This window comes from Varanus komodoensis, unplaced genomic scaffold (assembly GCF_004798865.1).
Source record: "Varanus komodoensis strain SLA01 unplaced genomic scaffold, ASM479886v1 scaffold9, whole genome shotgun sequence".
NCBI classification, from domain to species: domain Eukaryota; kingdom Metazoa; phylum Chordata; class Lepidosauria; order Squamata; family Varanidae; genus Varanus; species Varanus komodoensis.
The window spans coordinates 11659366-11677814 of NW_025336598.1; the positions used below are offsets into that span (position 1 = coordinate 11659366).

Below are 18449 nucleotides of genomic sequence, written 5' to 3' on the forward strand. Positions count from 1 at the left end.
TTAACAGGTGAAACATCTGCCAATTCTTTGTTTCCAAAGAATGCTTGGTTTCACCTCATGTAACAGAATATAGGATTTCTAATCCATGTTTTCCCTCTTCATCCCTTACTAAAGATCCTTTTTCAGTACATCTTATCTGTCGAATAACATTCAACCACATTACACTTGATATGACCAGCCAGTCTCAGAGGCCAGGCATTACATTACTCATTTCAGTACCTAATTACGTCTACTGAAGCACTAATTGTACTACACCTTCTTTTAACACATTTCCTCAAGATATAATTAATTTGCTTCCAAACATCCTTGAGAGGTTGTAGTGCTAGCAAGAAGTTGCTAGTTTGCAGAAGTTCCAGTTTGCTTTTATGCCCCACATAACCAAAGGGTTGTATGTGTGTGACTTAAATTGGAGAGGTCTTTGCAAGACAGCAGAGAGGTGGTAGTCCAGTTCTTTGCCCTTTGATATGTCCTTCCTTGCTTGTTTTTTCACATAAGCTGAACATGTTTCAATGTCAGAACTTCCTAATGTTTCGTTTAGCTCTTTAAAGGTCAACCCTTTATAACTAATTATTCTGGCAGATGCATATCCTGAGTCCTCTGGAAGTCCATTTTGAAGCGCAGTTTTATGTTATCTTTGTTAGGCAACAATCTCAGCTTTGGAGTATCTTTTGCTGTGTTTTTGTTCAATTTAAGCTATGTGGGAAAGAGCACACACATGAAAGGCTGCTCTGTTTTTGTTCTGCAGCGCTATTGGAGCAAATCCACTTTATTGTGACTGTAACATGCAATGGCTATCTGACTGGGTAAAGTCAGAGTACAAAGAGCCAGGCATTGCCCGATGTGCTGGTCCTGGTGAAATGGCTGATAAGCTACTTCTCACTACTCCATCTAAGAAATTCACATGTCAAGGTATGATTTTCTGGAAAAAATATTCTAATGTCCATGTACGTTTTAACATTTTGGAACACAGTAGTTCAGCAGAAGGATAGTTGTTGTACCTATTGATGGATGTGTAGAGGATTCTCTTGGATTCTTATAACCCAAAGTGAGATATTCCATACGCTTATCTAAAGCGTTAGTAATATGCAGTTTCTTGATGTTCACAACTGGTGAAGCACCTAACTTTAGTACCACACCAAGGATTATTGCTGTTCTGCATTTTTCATAAATGAACTAGTGCATATCAGACAACATGCTGAGAAAAAGCCAGACTTGCCAATGAATGTGTACTCAACAAGATCAGAATCAGAATTTGAGTGTACTTGGATTATTCATACATTTATAAGCACAGCACACATTCAGGAGGTACACTCAAGAATATAATATGTGAAGTAGCACTCACATAAGGTCTGGATACCTGTAAATTCACTGTTCTAAATCTCAGTCACTGTTCTCAGTCTTATTTGTTTTACTTTAAAAAACCCCAAAGAATAGAAAAGCTGGTATCTGTTACAATTGATGTCTCTGAGAAAAACAAACTTGGCTTTTGATGCTGTCATGGTCTTCTGAAATACCTATGTGAAATCAATTGTTTTGAAATAACTTTATTACTTAGTTATTTTGTTAGTCAAGTGACAGTTCAAGGAAGAGACAAGTGGTGGGAGCTTTTCAAAGTATATATGTTTTTAATAGTAGGATTGGTTTCTTGCAATGACTAAAAATTCCAGAACCCTTGAGTGTGGTTATTCTTTGGTTTGGCCTTGTTTACACACCTAGAATAAATGAAGCATCTTGTTACCAAAATCTCTCAAAAATCTTTCTTTGATTACAAATGAAAAATATTATTACCAAGGACAGTAGTGTACAATCAAAAAAATAAAAATGACCAGTTCAAAGAACATTTGCTAAATTTCCTTCTGAAGTGAAAGATTCTTTATAAATTATCAACTAGAAATACTGTCCGTATAGAGCATATTTCAACCAATACCATTTTTCCTAGAATATTCACCCAGTACAACATTTCTTTTGGGGTGTCATGTCTTAATGGATTTTCCATTTTTTTTCACTCTGGCATTTTACAATCCACACCCTGCTTCTAGAGATACCAGGGCCTTGTGGTTTTCTTGTACCAGGTAAGAATGTAATGGACCCTTATTTGGATTTCTGTGCAAGACAAGACCTTCCAACATTCCCATTGTGTTTCTCAAGCAAACTTTTTCCCAAAAGATATGCATGTTATCATTGGTTGCCCTGCTCTTTGCTTGAATAATTTTTATGGAATATTCTTTATTGTATGTTATAGCATATGCACTTCCTGGCACTCTAGATTATATTTTGAACTTTTAAAGCTGTAGAAAACTTATTCAGTTAAATTATAATAGTTAATTTAACTGTCTCACTGTATAATACCATCTCCCTATATTCTTCAGTAATTCTTCAGTGTTTGAGTTTCCCTATCATATCCCTTCCTTTTAACTGGAAGCTTGAGAATTCATATTGGTGAGCCTTACAATTCCTTGACAACTTGTCTTCATTCTTTATTTTTTTTAAAATCTTACTATCTTCCTCTCCCACTCCTACGTTTGACTGTGGATAGAATCTTCGTCCTGTCCTTTCTTTCTTCTGTTGAGTTTTCTACCTTTGTTTTTTTTTTTTAAATTATGGCATTAAGGAGCAATGCCCAGCTCAGAAGTCAAAGTATATTAAGTTTCTGAAGCAGAGGTAGTAAGTACTTGTAACAGTAACATACGTTGACGTAGCACACAAACAGAATTAAATTATCTCCTTCCTTTGCTGAATGGGAAGAATAATGTAATTTGTAAACAGTCACATCACATGATTCTTTGTACACATACTGGTTCAGGGTTTGCACACCTGTCCCATCAATATCACAGGAATTAGCCTATTTCCATGATGCCAGTCAATCAATACTTTTTGCTGCTGTCCTTCCATTCTGCTCTCTTCTTTTCCTGCCATCCTTTGATTCATTGATTTTATCTTTCAAATTCATACTAAGGTTTGATCTTACCTCTGCATTTGGTGTGGCTTTCAAGCTTTCCAAGCCCATCTCTTCCCTTTGTTGCTGTTCCCATTTTACTGGGTATTTATGAATGAAGACTAAAGAAAATACTTGTTGCATCTCTCCTTCAGAAATGTCACTTTTATTAAAGCATTATCAAGCAATTCTGCTCTCATTGGCTCCCTTGGTCATACTGCTTGTTGAAACTTTTGCCTTAATCTTTTTGCCTTTAACACCACCCTGAACTATACGCCTTATTTCACTGCTAAATAGCTGATAGACTTCAACATTCATTCTCATCCACCCTTCTCCCCTTCTTTGTCTGTGTTCCTGCCTTGCAACTTGTCTTCCCTTGTCTTGCAACTGACCTCTGATAATGAATTCCTTTGACATCATCCCCTATGATTTTTCCATCCATCCTGAGGTACTGAAATTAGTGAGAAAGAACCTGTTCTGTGTTCACCAGTTTTTTGCAGCAAATAAGCACCTTTTGGACTAGCACAAAATTTTTCCATCCTCACAATCTTTTCCTAATCTACCCAGCCCTTGTTTTCTTTCTTTTTCCTTTAGGACAGATGTAGTAGTTGCTCAGTATCTGTTACCTTCATTCCTTCACTGCTATAATATTTCTCTTGATCTCCAAGAAAGCTCTAATCCATTCGGTTTATTACTAGGGGCACACATCAACAGTAAGATTCAGTTCAGTCCCTCATTCACTGATTTGGAAAACAAGAAGCAGCCATGCTGGGAGCAGAGTGCTTGAGACGACAGCAAATAGGAAGATACTGTTGTAGAAATGAAAGGACTCTACTACTTTTTTCCTTTCTTAGTTTTCTGGTAAAAACTAAATCCATCAACAATCCCCTCTCCCTAGCAACTCTTCAGATGCAACACATAGGTGTCTAGTTTGGTCAAGCGTACCAGCTAGTTTTTCTTGACTTATTTATTTTATTGATTAAAATAGATATTCCTAAATTTCTAATATGCACCATTAGCAACAAAGCGCCTATGCTTTGTTTACAAAAACAAAAACCCCAACATTATCATAAATTAATCAAAAACAGTGATAAAACTACAAAGGCAAGCATTATTTAAAAAACTAAAAAGTTTCAAAGGCCAAGAAAATATAACCATATCTTTTCTGATATTGTAGGGGTAACAGTGTCAGCATAATGTAAGTCTCCCTGAATGAGGAAATTCAGAGGTGGGTGCCACAACTGAGAAAACACCCTCTCTTTCAAATTTACTATCCACCACTGTTCAGTTAATGGTGGCACTCCAAGGAGAGAGCATAGTGCATGGACAGGTTGATGTGGAATCAGGCATAATTTCAGTTACCCAGTTCCCAGCATTTTGAATTCTGCTTAGGCACAAACTGAGAGCCAGTAAAGCTCTTGAAGCATTAGTGTAATGTTTTCCCAGTGCCTGGTTCTACTAATTATGAAATATAGCAGCTAGAACTACGGTTTTCAAGCAGTCTGCAAGGTCAGCTTCACCCATGTGCATTGCATTCCAACAGTTATGCAGCATGTCAGGCCTGGGATGGTTGTCTGGGGTCCCCAATCTGATTTTCAGCAGCCCTGGCCCACATTCTTTCCCCAACTACCAATCTTTGGATGGTTGACTTTTGTACAATTTCCCCCCAATTTTCCCCCAATGTACAATTTTGTACAATTTTCCCCCAACTACCAATCTTTGGATGGTTACCTGACTTTTGTACAATTTTTCCCCAATGTACAATTTTCCAATGGTTCTCATGAGGCTTAATTACTAAGAGTTTTAAATTAGAATATACTTTAAGGTGGAATGTGTCAACACTGATAGGACCTTTGAACTTTGGGGATTGGACAATATGGAAAGGAAACAAACAAACAAAATGAGCTTCAGCTGAAGGCAATCTATAAAATCAATCAATCTTTGAATTAGAATACTTTCATTTTTGGCCCCACCCCATTTGTTTTCAGCCCCACCAACCATTGAAATGAGTTCCCCCACCAGTTCCTATGAAACTTAATTCAGCCCTTGGAGTGAAAGAAATTGTTCACCCCTGTGTTACAGTGTCAATTCTAGATGCCATAAGAGCATGGATTCCTTCCTATTGGCCCTAGGCCTGTGGCCTGTATATCACATGTGGGTAACCTGTGGCTGGTGAGCTCTACGTGGATTGCATGGTTCACACTTGGGCAGACATGAATGAATTTGAGATGAATCACCCATGTGGCATCTTACAATAGTTTCTTACTGTCTGAAAGGAAACTGTCTGGGTAGAACTCTGCCTTCCTTACGTCTGTATTATACATCTCGCATTATAATGGGTTTGCAGATTAACTGAACAAGTTAGTCATCCTTAACTTGACAAGCACAGGATACAAGTAACTTCTGTCTAATGAGGTATACTAAATTGTTTAAAATGTGCATAACTCTGGGATTAATATTCATGATATACTTCATGTTGTTTCATGAGAGCTTACGACTAAACTACATGAGACATTAAAAATGTGATTTAATGCCCCATATGTCTTTTTAAATTGTAACTGGCAGCTGCTGGGACAGGCTTGTATCTACAGTTCATTTATCATTTGCCTGACAATTATTCATTCAAAGCATTTAACATCATATTCTTCAACTGGAAAGGAAAGACTTTCAGAACAGTTTTCAGATAAATAAAAACAATCTAAAAGACCCAAAAGGAAGAAGATGGGGAGGGGAAAGGAAAACAAGAACCCAGGACACTGGTTTATAACGCTTTGGCATTCTTCCTGACTACACTTCATGAGACAGAAACCAATAATTACTGAAGCAGCAGCAGGTTGTCTATACTGAGGGGATCTTGTTGGTTTCAGTGAAAGCTGGATGCTTCATTGCCTTAGGTTCTGCATATGAGGGGACAGCCAGAAACAGTTATTGTAGCGTTTTAGAGGCACTCCAGCAGAAGGATCTTTTCCTTCCAGGCGTGGTCACCCATGATGTGGGGCATTCACCTGAATGCCAGAAGCACCCCTTTTGTCTTGAATTGTGCCTCATACTAGTAGAAGGTGCCTTTCAAATATATTGAGCTTCAACTCCTAGCACACCCCAACCTGACTGCAGATTTATTGGACGACAGCTTCCAGCATAGCTGGTGCATGCTTGGAGTTGTAGTCCAACACAACTTGAAACTGTCAGCTGGGGAATGCTGACCTAAGTGTTGTGAGGGTAAACATAGCTGAACTGGAGATCAACATTTACTTCTGAAGCAAATCTTGGTTTTATTTTTCTGCTTTCTATTCATTGGAAAGTAAAGCAGGGAGAAGAGCTAGGTGAGCTTTGCAGATAGAGCATCCATTTAAATTTGGGGTTTCCCACATCCTCCATTGAATTCCTGACTGTGAATATACAAAAATCTCAACAATAGGAACCTGGGCCTACAGGAGGCCCACCCAGAAGCCCTGGATGTACCACCTTGAGTTCAGTAAAAGGAGAAAGGGTGTGCATATACAGTGGTACCTTGGCTCACGAACTTAATCCGTTTCAGGACACTGGTCGTGACCCAAATTGGTCGTGAGCCAAGTTAAATTTCCCCATAAGGTTCAATGTAAATAAGGTTAATCCATTCTGTAACCATTTTTTAAATCACAAAAATGTGAAGCAAAGTGACAGCAACAAAGATCGTGGCCATACCCCACCCCAAGCACAAGTGCAGCCATCTCCCCCCCCCCCCCCCCCATGACCGAGATCACACCTGTCATCCCTGCAGGTGCCTGTCATGCCGGCAGGCACCCATCATCCCAGCACGCTGGGGGGGTGGGGGGGGGAGACGGGCATGATCGCGGGCGCACTGGGGGAGGAAGAGACAGGCGCAAATGGCATGCTGAGGGAGGGAGAGATGGGCGCGATCTCGACCATCTCTCCACCCTCGCCCCCAGCATGATCGCGGCCATCTCCCTGCGGCTCTGCTTTGCTGCTCCCGCCTTTCCTCGGGGGTAGGAGGGAGATGGCTACGATCTTGGTTGCCACCCAAAGTGGTGTTCACGACCCAAGTCAAAATTTTTGTTCATGACCCAATTTGTTCATGAACAAAGGTGTTCGTGAGCCGAGGTACCACTGTACACATAACTAGAATCATAACAGAGCGAGTCAGAAGGGGCCTCCCGGGCCTTCTAGTCTGACCTCTGGCACCAACCAGCTCCACTCACAACATGCCCACCATGTGCATGTTCAGCCTATCTTTGAATACTCTCACCGATGGGGCTTCAACAACCTCTCGTGGAAGCCCATTCCACACCCTTGGGGTCCTAACTGTCAGGCAGTGCTTCCTGGCATCTAAATGGAACCTTGGTTCCTTGAGCTTGGCTCCATTGGAGCGCGTCCTGCCTTCCTCTGCAGGAGAGAACAGGTCTCTACCCATCTCCATGTGATGTCCCCTCACATACCTGTATGTCGCCAACATATCCCCTCTGAGTCTCCTCTTCTCCAGGCTGAAGAGACCCAGTTTCCTCAGTCTCACCTCATACCCCATCCCCTGCAAACAGGCCACCAACCTTGTGGCCCTATGCTGCACTGACTCTAACCTGGCTATATTATAACTAAATAAGCATAATAAGGTTTGGCTTTTTGTCTGATGTTTTAGCCAGCCATATAAACTTATGTGAAAGAGATGCATTGGAAGACCAGATAGAGAAGCTTTTTTAAAGAAATTCAAAGCATTTATACTGACAGCAAAGTATACTAGAAGAAGTTGGGAACAGAACTGGAGAGATAAAAATCATGAGAAAATAAAAACATAACAAAGCATTATAAACTTTAACAATGTGCTTACTGGTCTCAGCAGGCCAAGCTTTACAGCCCCAAAAATACAGGCAAATGAAGAAGCAGGCATGATATCCTGATGTACATGTGGAAGGAACACAAACAGCAGGGTGGAGGTGGTAATGGAATGGAATGGAGTATCCTGGAAGAGCACGTGGCAGACTGAAGGAAGGAGCTCTCTACACTTGTATACACAATCACTGTAAAAATGTTAAAATTATATGCATAATCAAGCTGAGCTTAGCTGTCTAATAAATCACTGATTCAAATTTGATAAAAATGAATTAATGAAATTTCTATACTGGCCAGTAGGTGAAGCTCTCCTGGTAGTTTAATACAGTATGAAGTGTTACACTTCTGCAAAGCAGGCATGTGCTGTAAGTATCCAAGTTCATGCAAAGGAACCCTGCAGAAGAGGAGAAATGGTTGTTACTAAATGCCTTTGCAAGAAAAATAAGTACTTGCAATTAAATTATGGAAGGTACTTTGGAGTATTTAATGAGGATGCTCAATGGTGGACGTGCTGAAAAAGTTCACTCAGTTTTGGGGCTAAAAGAAATGGTGAGCGCCTCAGATGTTCACCAGATCAGATTACAATCTAATCTGGAGCCTTCCCAGTTTATTCCTCAAAGCTGACCTCTGGAAAATTGTGGAGGTGGGCTAATTCTTGTCTCCTAAAGGACACATTTTCCAAGAAGATAGTTTAAACTAAGGGGCTAAATTAAAGGATCCACCACAGAAAATACTGGCTGGGGATAAAAGCTCACTTCCTTGCATGGGACCCTCTTGCCCAAGCATGCTCTGTGGGGACAGGAAATGGGGAGTAATTTTCCTGGGCACAGCCTTTCATAGCAGCCCCTATACAAAATAAAATATAATTGTCCTTAGCTTACTCACCATTTGAACTAAACCTCATTGGCTAGAGCCGAAAAGGGAAAAATCAACAGCATTTTGCATTGATTACACAAATATATTTCAAAGTCAGATCTCATAACAAAAGGTATTGGAAAGGTTACTTCTACAGTTCCCATCTACACAATGTTTATCAAATTTAGCACTACAGCCAGTAATACTTCCACTTTGAATTTGTTCACAGATAAGTGTCAGTTTACTTCCTTCAGATGTATACATTTGCTTGCTGTGAGCAGCGCTCTGTAATAATCTTAATGGGAGACAGTGCTTCATTTTCTTACAGTTCTTATCCTAATTGTATCAATCCACTCTAGTTTGCGGGTACAAACACAGCTTGTAAAGATACACTTAAAGCACAGGAAGCTACCTGGTGTGCCTCCCTGACAGATGGCAAGTGTTGTCCTAAGCAGGGCTCTTTATGGAGTCCAGTAGGGCTTGCTTCCAGATAAGTGGCTATAGGAGTGCAGCCTATTTCTCTTCTTCTTTTCACCTTATATCAACACACAACTCTACTGACCTTTCATTGTGCTTAAAGACTGAGACTGACAGGAATTTCCATAAGGATATAGTTGATGACCTCACCTATACCTTAAGAACACCCAAAGTGCATTATAAGGCCCTGCTATGATGTACTGGATTTTTTCTGTCCCTGGACACACCATACAGGCAGAACCTACAGTAGAAGCACTTCCTTCTTAAAGAATTACCTTGGTAAACTACTTTTAGGGGTAACCATGCATGCCAGGTCAGATTATTAACTGTAATGTTACCTGTCATCCCTTCAGTGCCCATTGCTGCCTGAATCACAACCCAAGTAGGGCCAGCTCTTTAAAAAGACTTCCTGCACTATCCAGATACCAATTCTTTTCTTCACCTACCCCTCCCTTATGGTGTTGCCTGAACAGGGCACTGTGCCCTGCTGTATGGTAGGGCTAATCTTGTGCTTCTTTTTGAACAGCCTGAATTCATTTTTTTTTTAAATCTAAACTAAATATTACTTTTTTCGTTGTTAACCTGGCTTCTAACAGATGCTGAACTACAAAGCCCCAGTCAGCTCTTCAAACCATATTATGATTGGTAATGCAGAGAGGAGAAAATAATCTGAGTTAAATGTGGAAGATCTTTGACAGCTGGAATTCTTACAGATCTCTTTTAAGATCTCTTTATCTTGAGGGTTTGGATCCAAGATCATTGTTCCGCTAGCAGAACAGATACTGCTTGCAAAACAGGCCTTCACCAGCATATCCTCCATGCTGCTGAAGTGGAATTATAGGATACACAGGTGGAGGGGGCTGCAGAGGAGAGGGAAAAGAAGTCTCATTTCACAACTGATAGAGTCATTGGCAGAACAACAATCCCGTGTATATAAAGAAAAAGATAGGATGACAGCTATTCAAATTAGTTTCCAAATAGATGAGCTAGGGCGTGGTAGGGATCAAGCCATTAACATCTGTTAAATTGTTTTAAAATGGGAGAACAATGAAGGCATTTCTTTATTGCAAATCCAATTTATTGCTTTATACTGCTTACCCAATTACTTTAAGAGCAAGGGTAAAGTCCTTCAGTAAAACATAAGCTTCTCCATGTAAACTAAAAAAAAAAAAAAAAATTTTTTTGCAAAGTTAAACATTTTGGATACTGTTGAGTACTCATATTCACCACATTTTTCGCTCATGAAGAGAAATTGCCTTGCACATATATTCATGAGAAAATATCAAGATTCTTTGCATTTAATTTAAGCTCTGCTTGAAACATCTTATGTGAAAATGAAGGTATGAAAACATTGCAACCAGAAAGGAGGATAGCATCTTACTGAGATGGAGTTGTTTCCAAGCATGGATGAAAATTACAGAGCAGTTCACATGCAGTGGCAATTGTGGATTACTTAATCCATGAATTGCCAATATCTAGCACGAGTGAGCAGGTGCACTTGTCACTCTTGCCTTCATTTAATAACATATCATCACCACATTTGCAGATTGTTAGTATGACATCTGAACAGGAACCCTGTGTTGTTTAAGAGTCAAGCAACCCAGAGTTAACTCGTGGGCAATTTTTGTTTGTTAAAGAAAATATTAACACAACAGTGGCAGCTTACTCCTGCTACATATTGGAAGGTTAATTAACCTACAAATTATATGCAAACTGAGTGTACAGTAAACTCAGTATTTTGATTACTATATTGATAATGAAATAAATCAGGAGGAAGATCTCCCATTTTGTGCATTGTTATCAAAGGCTCATGTCAAGCACATATACATTAGGTAGCTTTACTTTTCCCTAGTTTGATTGGAAGGCAGGAATATTTGCAGCAGTAATATAAATTGTGTGCAATATGACCTGCAGAAACAGTACCATTTCGCTTTTCATAGTCTTCACTTATTGCAAAAGTCCATTTGTGATACCGTAATAAAACTCCCTGAACCTATAAATATTTTGGATGAGACCCAAAGAAGTCCCATGTATAGAAAGGGTTGGATGTAAGTCCTTCAAACACCAGCCTCAAAAATTTGACAGGTTTCATGATGTTTTAAAAACAACGGGATGTGTGCCTCTACTTTTTTGTAAGGGTAATTTAAGGTCGTCATCCTTCTTTAGGATGCCCCCCCCACACACACACACACAAAGTGAATAACAAAAGCCCTTCAGAGTATGACACTGTTATTTTTTTCCACATTGTAGATGGGGAGTTGCATCTAATCTAACAGTAATTTGTTTAAGGCTTTCTACTGTATTTGTGGGTAACGAGATATTTTAATTAGGGATTTCACATATCACACTTTTCTACAGTCCAGTCTGAAATCATTGTTTTATGCGTACAACAGCTGTGCTTGTTGGTTAGCCCACATGTGTGACTAGGCCTTACAGCCTGGTTTCTTTTGATTACAACCACTAGAGTAGTACTGGCATATTGAATAAGTGTTGATTTGGTTGTGCAAAGATAGTTTCAGAATCTTAGATCTCGCTAGGGTTTGTTAACTCAGCCTAACTGAAAAGATGTTTGATGAAAATAACAACAAGCTTCTGTTTGTGGCTACAAATTTGTGTTTCTTTGAAGGTCCAGTGGATGTCAACATTCTTGCCAAGTGCAGTCCTTGCTTATCAAATCCATGCAAAAATGATGGGACGTGTAATAATGACCCTGTAGATTTTTATAGATGTTCCTGTCCTTATGGATTCAAGGTATGGTGAACATATGGCATAATTTTATTTATTTTGCACTTTCTGTAAGTTGTCTTTCAGGATGAGCCCTTCCATTCTGTGGCTGGCAGTTCCAATGAAGATTTCCACATATACCCCATAAAGCTGCCCCCATAGAAAGAGGGACAACAATACCAAGAGAAGGGAGAAATGCTTATATTTATGTTGCTTTGCTTTTTAAAAAGAAAATCCAGGTTACCTTCTGTACAATCTCAGAACATTGCTGTTTTTTTTTCCTAGGGTCAAGACTGTGATGTTCCAATTCATGCCTGCATTAGCAACCCTTGTAAACAAGGGGGGACTTGTCACTTAAAAGAAGGTGAAAAGGACGGATTTTGGTATGTTTTTCTTTAAATCTTGAAACACAGGAGGGAAGCTTTGTTGAGTTTGAAAGTCTTGTTGAACTAGCAAAACCCGCCTCACTAAAGTTTCTGTATGCTATTAATCCCACACAATAATAACAAGAGGTGATGTGTACTGATAAACACAGTGGTGGTTCATCTAAGCCTTCTGCAGCATTCAGGAAATGAAGTAACATCAGTGAGCTCGGTGTGCTCTGGACGTTTTTTTTTAAATAAGTTATTAGTCAAGGCATAACAGGGTGAGACAATGTGGTGTTGACTCTATTATGTTAATTAATAGCTAGCTAGATCCCTGCTGAAAAGTTTTACAATTCAGCTGTTGTTCTATGCATTATATCAACAGACAGCCTGTAAATGATCAGATGTAAATCCCAGTGAAACAGAAAATTAATGATTCATTGCCAAACCAGCATGCCAGTGGATAATCATACTGTAAGCATTTTTAATCTAGAGTTATTTAATCACACAGTACAAGTACCCCAGATGTACCTTATGAATTATGAAATAGAGTTCTTTAATAAATGGATCCAATAATTTCAAATAAAAATGCTGATCCATTCCTCTTGCTTGCTATTCATTAAGAAATTAGTCTTACTGTTTCACATCTTAATTTTGGCCAAAGGTTGGATTGTTTTCTTTTTGGCACTAATCTGATACATTTTAATATCATGGTAAATTAATGCTTAATCACAACGTCAAATGACTAAAACATGTTAGCGTTAGTTGGCTATATGAGGACAAGTTACTAAGTGTGTCCTATGTATCAACATATTATATTGTTCACCATAAATGCATAGTCACTAGCACCCTGTACAGACTCAAGAATGAATAAAAAATAAATAATACAACTCCTGCCCAGATAGGCTGCATTCTTTAAGTACTGAGGTTTCAAGCATTCACTTGCTCCGATATACATGTGCACATTATCTATACATATACACTGCTTAACAGGCTGCCACCTTTGAAGAGCATATTCAGATGTGTAATGTATCACCCATCAAACAAACATGCCTCCTACCATCTGTTTGTTTGGGAGCTTCTGCAAAGCTGCTCACAACAGGGTTTGACTTTGGGAAGGGAGCTCCTCTCTCCTGTGTTTGGTTTCACATCCCATAAGAAATCCTCACCAACCCAACACTCCCAATTTTATTTATTTATTTATTTATTAAGACATTTATATGCTGCCCCATTCGCCGAAGCCTCGGGGCGGCTCACAATATGAAGAAAATTACAAAAGTAACAATATAAAAATAACAATATAAAATAAATAACAATATAAAAGAAGTCACCCTGGCCAGATAAAATAAATACTGTTAACAATTAAAATGACACTTAAATAAAAATTTATTTTTCTTTAGAAATGGATGGCATTCCTGTCAATGATGTGGCCACTCTCTAGGAGAGTGAAGTTGAGCAGTTGACATAATAAGCTAAATACAGTTCATTTAGTTCTTTGGTTTATTAGGAAACCAGGGCGGAATAACATTTGCAGAGACTTTTGGAACACAAGTGGCAGAAGAACTTTAGTGCATCTAACCAAACTCTTAAGAACGCATTATCTAGTCTACTTTGTGGCGCTGAGCACCTTCCTATAGTAGCATTGACCAGCCTCCCTGAAAATGCTTGGGGGATACAGGGAAGTTTAGCAGGAAGTATATCTGATTTTTGGGCTTGAGGTTCCCACACCTGATCTAGTAAAGTAAGGATGATCAGCTGGATCCTGGTGGTAATCAGTTCTTCCTTGGAGAAGAGAATACCCCCAGCCATCTTGAAACGGCTTTTATTTTCTTTCTTTAAAAGATATTTCTGGGACCCTGAGGATTGTGAGGATTGAAAATACTCCCTCCTCGGGCAAGGTGTTTCAGCATGTGGTTGGTTGTGCAACTCCAGACACTTACACTACAAGGCACATTCTATCCTGCACACTATTTAATATATTCATGATACCAGTGAATAAGATCATATTGAGATTTTGAGGTTCTATCCACATTTATATAATATTCAGATATAGTTCTCCTTTTCATTAGATTCAGGTAGGGCCATAACTGGAGTCAATAAAGGACTGAATCTAAGAATTCAGTCTTGGCAAGAGGAAAGCACTGTTAGTGTGTAGTTTGTCGGAGTGGGGAGGTGAGATGCTTCTGGTCTTCTTGGGGTTGAACTCTCACAAAGGGAACACATCTTGCTGGTTCTCAAAATACTATATGGACAGTCTGTGTATGATCTGGTACATATTTTTAAGCCATAAGATTCTGAGAGTCATGCTGGATCAGACCAATGGTCCATCCAGTCCAGCACTCACTGCCCACAGAATCCCTCAAGCAGACATGTGTAAGAGTTCAGCCTGATTCTACTTCTCAATAGCTGGTGTATGAAGGCATGTCACTCCTGATAATGTAGGTAGCACATGGCCCGCAAAGCTAGTAGCCATTGATAGCCTTGATCTAAATGTCTAAATGACCACCTCTTCACATATGAACCTGCCTGAATGCTTATCTTCTTCTGAGGTTAGGCTGGTAACACACAGTGAGAGGTTGGGTCCCCGGGGCATAACAATTCCTCTTTTCATGAGGGGTTGGCCCCAGTCTCAGTTGTGTTGGATTGGAATGGCCTCTGGGGTGGGGAGGCTTTTCTGATACAAACTCTGATTTCTGTCCAGCATTGTATGAATACTGTTTGATTTGTCCAGAACATAATCTAATGAATTCATCACCATTTTAAAACATACTTTACTATTTTCAGTGTAACTCTTTTTCATGATTTAGTCTTATACTGTCTTAAGATTGTATTTGTCATTGTGTAAGTCATACAGAAGAATATGAGGTTTATTACCTAGCACATTTTTGTCAGGGGATGGGTTGTAAACCTTTGTCGGTAGTGGTAAAGTCTAGACTTGGTTTTTAATCACATCAGTGAGAAGTATGCCAAAGGCACAAAAAAAGAACAGGGGTCTGATCAAAAGCAGGATAGGAAACAACAAAATTGTGGAATGCTTGGTGGAAGAGTGGCTGGAGACTAAATTTTCCTACAGGTCTAAATCCTGTGTTCCTGCTGAAATGGAGAGACGCAAATTCCAGTTGAAATAAATCTTGAACATGGTCCATACATGTTTAAGCATCTCCATGTAATGTTTGAATAATAGTTTGAAAACAACGTATTTTCCTAATCTAATTTTCCTAATTACAGGTGTGCATGTGCAGATGGATTTGAAGGAGACAACTGTGAAGTTAATATTGATGATTGTGAAGATAATGATTGTGAAAATAATTCCACTTGTGTTGATGGAATTAACAACTATACTTGCTTATGTCCACCTGAGTATACAGGTAGGAAAAAGAAGAAAGCTTATTCTAACAGCTGTTAAATACCACACCATGGCATTGATATCTTTGACAACCTTTTCTCCTAGTTTAATTAGTAAAACACACCTTTACAATACCTGTTAGTTTTATTTATTTATTTATCTGCAGTATCTCATGTTCTTAAGGTATTGCTTGATAAGAAAATGGACATCTTGCAAAAGTAGAGCACAGAACTAGGAAGAGCCCTGTTTTCACTAATCTTTCATCAAACACAGTGTAACTGAGGATTTACTTCCTGGTATTGATCACTATTCAGATTTTTTTTTTTTTTTTGCCCGTTATGAGTGCTACAGTTTTACTTTTCATTTTTACACTCATGCAATTCTCCAACACCAAATTACAAACCCCTTTTCAAAAGTTGTACCACGTGTTTATTATTTACAGTTAATAGGAGGGGGCATGATGCTTTAGTAAAAGTGGAAATAAACCCTTCTTATACAATCCTGGCAAATTCTGACCAAGGTGTGTAAACTCAAGATGTTATGAGGATGGGTGGTAGTGGGGTTGTATTTCTAAAGAAAGTTACCTGGCTCAAATGAAGTGATAGCCCAGGATGGGTTAATTAACCTTCAGCATACTGTGGCATATTTCACCCACCACTATGAATATTCAGCCCTTGGTTGGAGAGTCCTATGGTTTGTCAGGGTGGTGAACCAAACAACTCTTGCACAACCCTCAGTCTGTTTTAGCATTCTAAAAAGAGTCCCCCCCCCCCCGCAAGCACATATCCCGTAATAAACTGTACGTACACATCAAATTCATAGTACAACCTGGACTAAACCATTTTTCTTGAATTAACGCAGATGGGTATCAGTCATATTATGCCAACTTACCATGGCTGCGTAGGAAAAGGAACTCTTCTGAAAATCAATTAGCAAGCTAATTAGCCTTGAGCTACTTTCCTAATTAGAATTTTTTTAAAAAACATAATGTAAAAATTACTGTTCTGGATGGGTTAAAAAATGTACTATGTTGTGTGATTGGGTTTTGAGGGATCCAGTGAGCAGGTGGGCAGTAGCATCTGCTGCTTGTTCTTCCCACTGCTGTCCATGTCTGAAAGATGCAGGTGAAAAAACAAATTGCAGTGATGAAGAGGATGAGTAATTCCCAGGAGGCTGTCGAGAGTGGGTCCATCTCTGCCTACCACTGACACCACCCTTTTATGCACTGTTGGCATTTTCTGATATTTTATCTGAATGGCAGATAAATTAAATCCATACGGATCACAGCATCTAGAACCTGATTCAGATGTAATGAAGTTAGCTTTCATATGCTGGTGATAAATATTGCTAAAAGAAAATGAAATTATATGCAGATTTCACTACAAATAAATCAGTCAGGCGTTATTGTTTCCCTCCGTTGATTTATTCTTATCAGATTGCTTCATGTTTTAGTAAGAGTCAAACTTTGTGTGTTGATGGATGCTTTAATTGAAAACTGGCAATTGGTTGTAATCTTTAAACTATTTCATTCTGAAGCCATTGAAAGTACTTCGGCAAAAGTAGCTTAAAGATTAGTTCACACAATAATGTGGCAGCTGGCAATTCAGACAAGTTGTTACTCAAGCTGGATCTACAACAGAGAGGGTTTTTTGTCATCCTACTTTTTTTTACCTGTAACCTTAAAACATTCAGAGACGTGGATAATCTGATTAATTTTGTATTGAACCGGTACACTCAAGTTTTGCTAGTCATGTTGATTTAAAACAGGATTATGTTTTGTTTTCCTGGCCTGTATTTTTAGAGGAGCTCTATACATCTGGAAAACCATTGTGGCGGGAAGAAGGCAGGCAAGGGAGGGGTGGGGCGAATTCAGTAGTCAGCATGCAAAAGGGGCATATCTGTAGTGCAGCATTGTACTACACTCCTTCTCACCATCACTGCAAATTTTGAGGTCTCGTTTGGTCAAAAGATCCTGAAGATGAGAACACTTTCCTTACTTTACTCGCATTCCCCTTGCCTTCCCCCTGAAATTATCTTTCAGTCATGTTGTTTTGATTGTTTTGTTTAATAATGTGATTTGTTCTTTCATTTCAAAGACAGGGATCTGATTTTTTAAAAGATGCATTTTATTCATTTTAAAATGCTTTGTGATGCATTTCTGTTAAAATTAAAGATTTTGGAAATATTGAGAACATTCAGCAAAAATACAACAAATTGCATAATCCTAGGGCAGTGCCAGAATAAACACATGAATAATAGTGGCCAAGTGTCTGTCTTCCAGTAGTTGGTACAGAGGGCATTTCAGCCAAAGCTGGGTCATAGCTGCGGATCTCAACCTGCAGAAGCAACACTCAATCCATTGCTATCCTCAAATGACAAGTTTGGTCCTTTTGTGGAAGTGTGTGATCCCATCCAGAGCTGGCATTTCCCCAACTAGCAGCCCACTGAGTCGTCCCACTATCATCAGTTCTGCCTTAACTGGTTAACCTTAATGTTACTCACCTTCATCCCTGTTTCAGAACAGGCATTCAGACCAGTTACTGTTTCATCTGGATCTGATGGAAAGAAGGATGAGCTGGATGTTGGCCACTCTCTTTCTTACATCAGCTTCCTTGTAAAGGCTGCCCTTTCTGTTCTAAAACTAGGTTTGTGCCTATGTTCAGAATTAACTGGTGTTTTTAATCCTGTATAATGAAAACTGTTACTGTTCTGCAGGAGAAAACATAATGAGAGATTAATAGTATGTAGGTAGTGAGGGTCACATAAACAAATCTGGATGAACCTAATGCAGTGGTGTTGCTTTAGCTGAGCCAATGTTAAACTTGGATGGATGGCCACTGGAAGCCGTATGTGGGTGTGGGATGCAAGTGCATTAAATAAATGTTTTAAAAATATCTCGTGTTGCAATCCTAGCTGGACAGAT

The 18449-nt window shown here is 39.1% G+C and overlaps 1 protein-coding gene across 4 annotated transcripts in view; it reads left to right on the top strand.

The window, feature by feature from the left end:
* SLIT2 (slit guidance ligand 2) overlaps nucleotides 1-18449 on the top strand; it is a 314805-nt gene that overhangs the window by 272579 nt on the left and 23777 nt on the right. For all 4 annotated transcript variants that reach the window (XM_044417691.1, XM_044417694.1, XM_044417692.1 and 1 more), the window contains 4 exons: nucleotides 746-909; nucleotides 11718-11842; nucleotides 12101-12198; nucleotides 15409-15548. In XM_044417691.1, coding sequence (XP_044273626.1) covers nucleotides 746-909; nucleotides 11718-11842; nucleotides 12101-12198; nucleotides 15409-15548 — 527 coding nt within the window. The remainder of the gene's footprint in view (nucleotides 1-745; nucleotides 910-11717; nucleotides 11843-12100; nucleotides 12199-15408; nucleotides 15549-18449) is intronic.